Genomic DNA, 11,212 nt, shown 5'->3' on the forward strand with positions numbered 1-11,212 from the left:
TTATAAAAATACTTCATCGTTCCAAAATAATCGAAGTTCTAGGTTTATACAAAAGGAAAATACTATAATTTGACCAAGTTTGTAAAAAATATATCAACATGTAAAAAGACAAAAAAAAATTATTACATCCAACGTACAGCAATTTTTTGCGCTATATAGATTTGATGTGATAGATGTTGACACATTTTCCCATAACTTCGGCCTCACTTAGAGAAGTTTGACTTCAAACAAACCTAGAAGATGAATTATAATGGTACAGAGAGAGTATAATATTGCTAAAATAAAGGTATCAACGAGGCTTTGGTGTGTGCGAACAGGAAAAAATATTTATATTAGCTGTTAAATAGGTACATACTCATTATGTTCTAAATTTGTGAATCATATGTTGATCAATGTGGTACCAGTGGATAATTCTCATTAAGAATGGAATTTGAATGAACTCAATTGATGAAGTGTTTGAAAGATACGAGTGCTCAGTCGTTAAGTTCTACCAATGAAATTTGTCCATTTTCTAGCTTAATGGGTGAACATTCATATCTTAAACAAGTCGGCATGTGCAGCTAAATCGTTTGATTTAAAATGTGCATTGTAGTGACTACGCTTCCTATGTGGGAACGAAGACCAGGAGAATATGGGATCATGTAGAGGGGATGATCTCTCATTCATCCTCATAGCCGACATAGCATTCATAGCTTCCATCTACACCGTCGGTAAAACTGTAAATCAAATAGACATCAATATAATCAAGCAGAAGTAAGTCTTTACCTCCACCTAGAGGGGCCCAACTTAGGTACAACGTGTCGCGTACCAATCTCGTCCAAGTGCTTCAATGTTGTCATTGTCAACGATCATCCATAAGCTACGCTTGTAGCATTTGCTTCGTTAATACCTCGACAATGACCAATCTTTTGTCCCATACTTTCATGGTTTAGCACGCATCATGTATACTATGTAAGACAAATATTTACTTACCTCTTTTCTCAAAGCCATACCAAGTTATTTCCGTGTATGGTCACCATACCCTTCAATGTACTCCAAACAAAAACTATTAACTTCAACGTGATCCTCTTGGATTCATATATAGACGCAGAAGACGTTAACCGCCAATAATGACATAAAATAAGTGTTGATAGGGACCACCTCCCAACACGATTAGAGGTCCCAATATGACATACTCATTACTTAATTTTGATGAATACAATTCACTACCATGCCAGATGCATGAACATGTAGATGTTGCCAACATGTACTTAGTTCCGTAATCTTTATCATTGCTGAGTTATCCACCCCACATGGCAACTGCGGCCGGCAAAGTTTTTCGTGGAGTCAATGAGAAGTTCTTTCTTGAAAAACACATGCAGACGCTCGTCTCTCTCTCCCTATTTTCCCCGGGGGTCTTAATTACCACTGCTTAGCTTTCAATTTGCCCCTCTCTCTCGTGAACGGACGTAGATATACATCTTTTTCTTATGATCGTCTTTAATGGACTGAATCGGAAAGGCTTAAGATTGACAAAAACACCACAGGAACTACACTATCTATGGAAACGTCGCACTGAAATAAATTCTAATTTGTATGAGATACGGAAATATAAAACATGTGGTTCGATCTTTTGTAAGCTACCGGCCGGTAACACTGCCTCCCTAACCATCTAACGTGACGTTGGTTCTGGAGTCAACAAGAACCGGTGGTAGATTTTTTTTTTCACACTCGATATTGTTGTTGTGTGATAGAGTAGAATATTTGGAAATGGACCACGCAGGGAAGGAGGCACATAAACCATCCGCGAACACGATGAAAGTGATCGATAGAAAGGTTCACCTGAGGTCTTCTTTTTTTCTCTCGAGCTTTCCAGAATCATTTGAGACTACACTATATATATTCTTTACATGTACAAACAACAAAGTGTTTAACTACCTAGAGCATACATACATAGATACTAGGCAGTGGCGTACTTAAATTAAAAAGAAGTAGAGCGACCGCTAACTCGCCTCACACCACAACTAGGGGCGAGCTTACGTCCAAACCCATCACTTAATTCGCCGCACATGATGATGGGCCAATTACAAGGGGTGTGCATTCGCTGTTTCTGGCTGGCTCAGACCGCTGCCACCGTGGATCCATCAGCGACCGACGTGGCGCCAACCACCGGTGGTTGCACGCTGGCGGCGAGGTAGGCGGCGCATACCGGCCGGGCCGGCGCCCCGAGGGCGGCGTCCACCGCGGCGTCGCTCCACCGATCCCTCATTGCCCTGTTCAGCCGCGCCACGAACCCGGCGCGGCGCCGCTCCAGGTGCTTCAGGAACCGCGGCGAGATGCACTGGGTGTTGGACGTGCCATCCGCCTCCTTGGAAGACGGCAGCGCCTCGACGTCGGTGGCGCTGGCACTGGCGAGGTACTCCACCATAGACTCCGTGACGCGGGCCGGCGCGGCGCCGCGGGCGTCCCACAGCCACATGCGCGCCACGGCCCGGCGCACCGCGGTGGCCACGACGTCCACGGGCTTGTCGGTCCCGGCGCCGGACAGGAGACGCGGGCTCAGCGAAATGACGTACTCCCCGCCGGCGTTGGCGTCGACGGTCGCGTCGGCGGCGGTGAGGTTGCCGCCGTCCATCATGCGCACGGTGACGCGCGTGACGCGGCGGCGCGGGAAGGACGGGTCCGGGAAGAGCGCGTCCTCGACGGCGCGGCTGGCGCGGTGGAGCAGGCGCTCGGCGCGGCCGTTGGAGACGAAGAGGAGGTCGAACCGTCGGGCCGCGACGCCGCCCTGGGTCCCGGCGCCGACGACGTCGATGCGGAAGCCCTTGGATGCTTCGTGGTGCGCGAAGAGCGACACGGAGGCGACGAGGAGGACGGCGAGGTAGCGGGCGAGGATGCTGCGGCCGGAAGGGGAGGAACGGCTGGGGATGGGGGAGAGGACGGTCGTGTCATCGTCGACGGTGATGCCGGAGGAGGAGGAGCACGACGCGGCGGTGGAGAGCGGGAGGAGGAGAGGGGCTTCCATTGCTGGCTGGCCGATCGACCGGTGGCAGGTCAGGAGGAGCTAGAGAGCCAGCTATGGAAGCTTTGTACTGTACGAACTCTTTGGGATTATTGTTGTGTATCGGCAGTGTGGCAATAATGCGAGCTTCGCGCGCTATTTAAAGGCAAATTGTAACGTCCTAGTGAAGCGCCTAAATGATTTGATGTGATTGGGGTTTTGTGTAGAGTTCAGTGGTTCATCTCGCCTCTGCCTGCCTGACAGATTTCTCTTGGTGTGCATCCATCAGCCGATCAATGTCAGAGATTCGGAACGAGTCCGTGTCAGGTTCCCCGTTTGGTGCCAAAGATGTTGGTCACCCTAGATCATGGGCCTCTAGTTTGCATTGTCCTAGCGATGACAAGTCGTTAAGTGGAATCGCCGGCAGCGGCACCACAGAAAGTACCGGCCATTGCATCGTCTACAAATCCAGCCACTCGTTAACTGGCCAGCGACCCCTGACCACCTCGTTCAGTCCTTAGCGTCCTAACAGACTTTTTGGAGGCACATAACAAATTAATTAGTACTCCCTCTATTCCTAGATATAAATTAAGAAACACACGCGGAGGGAAAATTACTCAACGGGTTTTTGGCGGGATTGCCACTGAACAATTGATATGAGAAAATAGAAAAATTTGCAAAAGATTAGAAAACACAATTAAATCCCTAAAAAAATGTCCACACAGGTTGTCCCATGCAATATACCTTACATGTTAGATTTTTTTCTCAAAAACCTATGCACCTTATACCTAGGAACGGAGGGAGCACTAATCGTGCTCGTGAAGTCTGGCAAGCTCTTGGATTAGATCAATAAGTCCAATTTGCAGCACAGCTAGACCTATCGGGTAGTTCAGTATTGGAACATATGTTGAATACAAAACATGCGATACCTAGCTTGGAATCCTTACCGGGGAAGGAGGTACTAGCCACAGCTGCGTGGTTCATTTGGTGGAGGCGGCATGAGATGAAACATCAGGGGGAGACTCTACCACCGAGCCGAATAGCTCTATCAATAAAAGCTACGGTGGCTAATGCCCTGAAAGTGAAGAAGAATACGTCGGTCAGGATAAATATGGGTAGGTCTAAACCACCAGCCAGGTTTATGAAGCTAAATACAGATGCAGCTATAAACGTAGAAACTAGAAGGGCATCGATGGGATGTGTTATAAGAGATGCAAGCAGACAGTTTGTGGCAGCCTGTAGATATGAGATCGACGAAGTGATCGATGTAACCACAGCTGAGGCGCATGCAGTCCGTGATGGTCTATGTTTGGCTGAGCGTGCAGGCTGCACCCGTATCTATGTCGAAACTGACTCCATAAACGTAATCACAGCATTTGAAGACCAGACAAGCAAGAGGATAGTGGGCATGGCGTACTTGGATGAGTGTCAAACAATCATGGCAGGGTTCACGTCGACACGATTGACTCACTGTCCGTGAGAAGCAAACCAAGCGGCAGATTTAATAGCTAAATCAATAGATGTTTCTAATAGCAACTTTTTGCTAGAAGAGCCGCCTTTGTTTCTTGTTCCACAATTGGTGAAAGATGTAACCATTATTGTTTAATAATAGTAGTAAAGGTTACTAATTGTTTCAAAAAAACTATCAACCAGACATCGATCACGGGTTCACGGCCACGCATCCTTTCTTTATTTAAGCATGCGAGAGCAGAGCATGTATCTCCAACTGCCTAGTTTTGGCACCCAGCCTCTACTCACTGAACGATACTCGACAGTCTCGTCCCATGTGTCTCATATCCAGGACCAGGAGCAGGGTGTAGATTAGCGAGAAACAATTCGTAGCACCCAACAATATGTGTTTCGGAGTTCAAAAACTGCACATGTTGCATTACTATCATCTTTTACAAGAGGAAAGACAATTTCCTTGTATAAAATATCTAGGACATGGTACAACAGAACACGGGGCGACACCCAAGAGAATTCGCAGTTCTTACATGGCTGACGGACAGCTGTTACAACTCCCAGAGAATTGCACGGGTTGGCTAATTGTGTACAGGTTTTGAGAAGGAAAAAAATGTCAAAAATTGCACCTCTAAATCTACACCCTCCGGGAGTTCAATTCAGTGTATGAGCAAACACAGCTTCTTCAGGTTGTGCATCTTACCTCCAGTCCCTAGATGCAAATGGAACTGACCCCGGTATCATTCTACATCCACAGAAATGGAAACTATTCACCTGCAAGTACATGCGCAAATAAGTTAGAAATGCTCAGCGAAGATTGCTGTGATTTGCAAAAACTGCTGAGTACAGTAGGGTTCCAGCGGTTTACCTATACACCAGGAATTTTCAGAAGAACAAGCGAGCAGAGGTACAGACATACGGAGATGGCAATCCCAGCAACAAAATTTTGGAACAAGCGATTGTTGTCTCTACTGGGAATGAAGGCTGCTCTCAGTACGTTTGTGAGCTCGAATATTCGGTATGATAGCTGCAATGTCAAGCATAGGATTAGTATATCTGTTGATTCTGCTTTGTGGAGTAAATTTGAGATAGGTAAACTTACGAAAAGATATATCGTTGTGGTAAGCATGAAGTTCAGCATCGGATAGTCAGGTATAAAAGATAGTAGCCATTTTGGCTGTCCGTTTGGTACACTAGACCTGCAAAAGAAAAGAACCAGAACTGAGAAGGGATCCAACATCTACAAAACAAAAGCATACGCAGACTAAACCATGTAGGGAGAATGATAAAAGATCCTGCACCCACTCAGTCCATAGAAATGTATCTGCATTTTTCTATATACAGTCTAATCTATTCAGTCCCCGCTGGTTTCATAAATTCTAATCCCTTCAAAGGTAAAATCAGATAGTTTTAATGTGTGGCATCAATTCCATAGTTGCTCCTAACTGGGAAGGAAAGAAACTAAGCTCATTGGCATAGTTGCCATTTTGTCTAGCACTCCCTCTGTCCCATCATATAAGATGTTACAACCAATATACTCCTACATTAGTTGTAATAACATCTTATATTATGGGGCTGAGGGAGTAGTATTTAGTTGAGCAATCCCATCCAGCCCAACAAAATATCAACTAATGGTTTCCCTGCCAGGGACAACTGGACATAATCGAGTATACCAATGGATATATAGTATACTTCTGCTAGATATGAAAAGTCAAGGTCTCAGACACAATTGAATGACCTTTTTATTCTCGTTCTTGAGTCTTCTCTTATATTTTAAACATGTTATAAGATGCTTGCCACTGGACTACTGAACTGAAAATGCGTTCAGTAATTAAAAAGAGAGTTAACATAGATGAAACAACTCGGTTCCATACCTGAGCCAAATGTGGATCTGAGAAATATAAGTCTCCAGTGTAACCTTGCCAAGCCAACTATCAAAAAAACAGATCAGAGTCTTAGTAATGGAGAGCGGAAAGGAATAGGAAGGCAAATGCCTGAACAGTTAATGTGAGGTGCTGCAAATTCAGATGCTTACGCGAAAAGAGCCAAAGAGGCGCCCCTCAACTGTTGGGTGCAATTGCGTAGGCAAATATACACGCTGTAAGAAATAAGGTACTGTGTCAACTGCATGGAATATATACTTCTGTCACATGTTATATTGGTTATGATATCATCTTTTTTATACGTACGTGATAGGAATCCATGACGTGTAGGGATGGTACTTGTTGTACGTGATTTTGTCTAGCTTGTAGATATATTCATACCATAGATAGCCAGCCTAAAAGAACAGAAGTCCTAGTCAGTACATCATATAACGTTAACAAAGTGCTGTTGACTAGTTGGTAAAACCAAGCTAGCTGACAAAAATAGTGAGTTAGTGCATTTGTATGAGATGGTCATGTGACTTACCACAACCGAAACAGTCACAATGGTACCCTTGATCGACAACCTAACCTTAGTCTCGGCTTCCTCTAGCTTCTCCATCCATCTTTCCACCTGTTTAATATTGAAGGTTCTATGTTAGATTAATATGCGATAAAGAGAAGGAAGAAATACATAAGATAACAACATCTAAGTCTGTGTGTCATCGTCACTGATTGTATCAGGGAGAGACTAGAGACCAGACGGAAACTGTACGAGAAGAGCTTAAAATATCTCCTACTCATGCATTCATAATGAAAAGAGGGAAGTACATATCCAGCTGAAAAACTTACATTAGGGTGGAAGTAGGCATAAATCATTCCAATAATCCATATGTACCGATCGAGCCCAGATCGGAAATGCCACTCGTGCAATAAAGGTAAGTGTGATTTAGAAGGCTCTGGATCTTTATAGCCTACATTGCACAGAAAAGGCAAAGATATACAATCCTGATCCATGACTGAGAAGAATAATTCCACAAAAAACAATATGGATAACTCACCGAGCAGAAACGTAAAGGGGGCCCACAAAATTTCGAAGACCCCAGGGACTTCCCATATCAAAATGACACTCAAGAAGCAGCAAGCAATCTTAATAGCCATAATTGATGGTATCTCATTATACTTGTTAAACAGACCAAGTGATCCGTACACCATAAGCGTAAATAGGGTGTGCATTGGGCAGATATAGTACAGCATGAAATCATTGTCAAGGACAATGCAGCAGAGGGTCACAAAGAAATTTAGCCTCCACATCATCTGCAATTAATAAAGTGTACTCATTGGTCATTGGTGTTTTAAAGATGGTAAAAATATCAAGTAGAATTAAATTTATCATATGAAGGGGAGATGAAGGTTGAGATAGACTCGGCACCTGAGCAAATCTTGCAATGCTAAAATCTTTCTTGATATAATAGTACGAGAAATTCCCAAATCCGGTCATCCAAACATAGCAAGCAATGAAAACACGAATTGCATTGTATATTTCTGACGCACCGAAATAGTGGTACATCAGAAATAAGACCTGGAAAGGCAGATTCAATAATTAGAGGTTTACAACATACTGACAGCCAGAATATAACAAATATAAAACCTGCATACGACAACAACAACCAAGAAGGTACTGCAATACTTGTATATCCTGGTCGTATAAATTTGCTGTAACATACATGAGAAACAAAAGCTATTGCGGAAGCAGTTGGGATACGGAGTAGCAGATTGTAACTCATGGATGATGAACAAACACTTTATTTGAGTTTAATACATAGTAAAACCCGTTAGCTTGGTCTTTCATCTACTTTTGTAATCTAAGAGAAATAGACTAGGAAGTGGAAAAGGCACTAAAATGAATGCACCATGTAAAAAATGCATGGCAGAAATTTCACTAAATGAACATGGCCATGCTTTTGTGTATCATGTGGCAAGCTGAAAGGATCAATGACCAAAGAAAACAAGTGCATTAAGAATTTCAGCACCCACAGTCTCTCAAAATCTCCAATTATAGATATGATCAAAATCACATTTACCAGAAGAACTACAGCGGTGAAATAAATCACTAACCTGCATCCACCCTTTCCATTCCTCAGTTTGGTGGCGATTAAGATAGAGTATGGACTTTCCAGAAAATGCTGATTTCTCCTGGTGCTTCTTAAGTGAAGTAAGTGCCGACGCTATGATGAGAAGAATGTATAGAAACAGAAACAGGTCGCGGTTGTAGTTCTGTCAAAAATAAGGCAAAGATTACCATACAAGAAAAGGAGAACCAGAGACATGACGAGCATATACAGTTCTGCTTGCTGTAATTCAGGTTTATACATAAATAGTTGCTTATTACATCCGCACAAACATTTAACTGGTAGATTACCGAGCTTACAAAAGTTGCAAGTATAAGCCATCATCTATTAGCTACAGTTCTCAGATGGTGAAAACCTTAAGCTTGTTAGACATGCCTACGAATATGCCACCTGATTTGCGCTGGCTCTCTACGTCTAAATTCAAGCTAAGGAAAACAAATCATTATAGCTTGCAGGTGTTAATTGCTGAAAGAACAACGAGGAAACAAGTCATAGTAGATTATGAAACCAGAAGTAACAAGGATGGTCTCCAGAGCTACGAAAAATGTTGGTATTACTTTTTAATTAAAACAATCGATACCTGCTACAGCTTCATTTACCATATGATACAACATTCTAAATGACTACAGTAAGAAAAAACCAGCAACATGGTTACCTTCTTGCTTTCTGCAAATATGTTTGTCCGGTCACAAATGTAATAATAAACTAGAACAATGCCAACTTCAGCCCTGCAAAATGGTTAGTGAGTGAACACAAGTGTCAACAGATAACCTCTTAGCGTGACAAACTAGAGTGGGAGAAATTAAGTCTGTAGGGTCTTACATGGCTCTCAGTACGGCACGGTTTTCGAGCAGAAAAGACTCATCCATTGTTATAAACCTGCACACCACAACCACCTCATTACATAAGCAATCATCATCAGCATGTGTACGGATGTATAATCCTAAAATATGTATTGTATTGTTTATTCAGAACATACCGTATTAAATTTGCTTTTGCAGACACGTTCCGGAACTTTGCTGATGGTGATTTCAACTGGCCTCCTTCAATTAATATGGCCTTCTCATCTTCCTTGGAAGTTTCATTCTCCAGTGTAACATCTGAGTGACTGCAGATGACAAAATGATGATGAAAAGGACAAAGTTAGAACAGTGGTTGTTCAACTTCTTAACAGACTAACTGGTGTAATCTGCCAGATAAAGCATGGAAACTCCGTAACATGGTTGAATTATTTGAAGCAGCAGTATGCAGCTAGCGGTTAATATCTCCACCTTCATAGTTACTCGGATCTATATTGCTAAAGATGTCTAGAGGTTTTGGAACAAGGAAGAAATCTTACACTTTCCCATGTGACGAAGATCTCCGGTATTCGAGGATCTCGGAGTAGACCCATGCAATGAGGACCGGGAAAAGGCCAAGCAGAAACGACACCTGCAAGAACGGAAGACAACGTGGTACGTACGTAAGTCCATGCCAGCATCCAAAAATGAGCTTCAGTTAAAACAAACCAGAGCATGATAAAGCTTTGAAAAGGCCAACGCTGCGCTGGTTTGGCATTGCGGATGTCAGTCGCACTGGCGGTCAAACTCTACAGAATATTCCGTTTTCTTCAGAGAGATCGGTTGATATACGGTACCTAAGCACATAGGTTTCGGTATGGCGGCATGTTTTCTCTGATGGTTTTCACCAGCAAACATTGGAAAAAAAAATTAGTACATTTACTATCACGGATCGTCTCCGATCATACATGATCAAGCTAAACACTTAACAGAATGATAAACCGAGATTGCAGACACGGTACCAAATTCTATGAAACAATCATCCAGATCCCACTCAAATCCTTCACTGCCCCAAGCCAACAGCAATGTCATGTGAACTAAATTACTTGAGAATTAATGAACCCAAAAGAAGCCCACCAAACCACCAAACTCGTAGGTGAGGGCGCATGTGGCTGGCAGGAACAAAGACAGCTTCGTCGGCACGGAATTGAATTCTGCCTGGAAAACCTGGAGCTACCTTAAACATTGCATTAAACTCTTGACCGGGTACGCTCGGCAGCCAGCACACGGCACTCTGCCGTACTAGCTCTGAGCTAGTAGTAGACGCAAGGTTGTGCTACGTTTCGCTGCCCACAATTTGCTCCCCGGAGACGCCGGAGCAGCGAAACCAAGCAAGGGGACGAGGTAAACCGCCTAGACGACTTCACCGTCGGCGGGCGGGCGCGCGCGCGGGGACAGGCGAGGCGGGGAATTGGACGAGCGAAGCATGAGCAGAGGAGAGGAGGGGAGGGGAGGGGGAGTCACCTGGCCGGGCGTGACGGGGCCGAAGACCTCCATCCGGCGCGCCCGAGATCCCGATCCCGGCAGCAGCAGTGGCGCGGACGGGTCAGATCCAGAGCAGGCTCCGTCCCAGGTCAGCAGGCCATGGCGCCGCTGGGTAGGAGTCAGAGGGACGACGTGGTGGCGGGCGGGTGGGGAGGTAGGTGATGGGGATGGGGGGCGCGGGGTTATATACGAGCGAGCAATGGCGGGAGTGGGAAGGAATTGATGGGGGATGGAGGAGATCTGAAGCAAGCGCGGCTATGGTGGCTGGTCGCGGTCGGCCCGGACGGACGGAGGGAGGGAGGGAAATGATGGGGAAAAGGGGACGGAGGTTGGCCGCCGACGGGATGGTGGGTGGTTGCGGTTTGGTACGGTGCCCCCTTTTCCTGTGCTTTGTGGGCTTTGTTAATAGTTTTGGACCCCGTCGTGTAATCGTGTTCCTTCTCTATGAACTAC

General features: G+C 44.6%; 2 protein-coding genes across 2 annotated transcripts; both read right to left on the bottom strand.

The window, feature by feature from the left end:
• Positions 1-1,860: 1,860 nt before the first annotated feature.
• LOC124649530 lies at positions 1,861-3,052 on the bottom strand. The gene has a single exon (XM_047189137.1). The coding sequence runs from the start codon at positions 3,002-3,004 to the stop codon at positions 2,099-2,101; it is 906 nt and encodes a 301-aa protein (XP_047045093.1). The 5' UTR covers positions 3,005-3,052; the 3' UTR covers positions 1,861-2,098.
• A 1,786-nt stretch (positions 3,053-4,838) lies between these two features.
• LOC124707008 (protein REDUCED WALL ACETYLATION 3-like) lies at positions 4,839-10,808 on the bottom strand. Its single transcript, XM_047238672.1, has 16 exons — positions 10,739-10,808; positions 9,775-9,866; positions 9,415-9,543; positions 9,258-9,314; positions 9,091-9,163; positions 8,422-8,580; positions 7,736-7,885; positions 7,365-7,620; positions 7,156-7,277; positions 6,851-6,937; positions 6,631-6,719; positions 6,477-6,539; positions 6,316-6,372; positions 5,544-5,640; positions 5,310-5,468; positions 4,839-5,215 (listed from the first exon to the last, which is right to left on the bottom strand). The coding sequence occupies exons 1-15, from the start codon at positions 10,769-10,771 to the stop codon at positions 5,310-5,312; spliced, it is 1,623 nt and encodes a 540-aa protein (XP_047094628.1). The 5' UTR covers positions 10,772-10,808; the 3' UTR covers positions 4,839-5,215.
• Between the last annotated feature and the right edge of the window lie 404 nt (positions 10,809-11,212).

Source organism: Lolium rigidum, chromosome 4 (assembly GCF_022539505.1).
Source record: "Lolium rigidum isolate FL_2022 chromosome 4, APGP_CSIRO_Lrig_0.1, whole genome shotgun sequence".
Classification (NCBI taxonomy): domain Eukaryota; kingdom Viridiplantae; phylum Streptophyta; class Magnoliopsida; order Poales; family Poaceae; genus Lolium; species Lolium rigidum.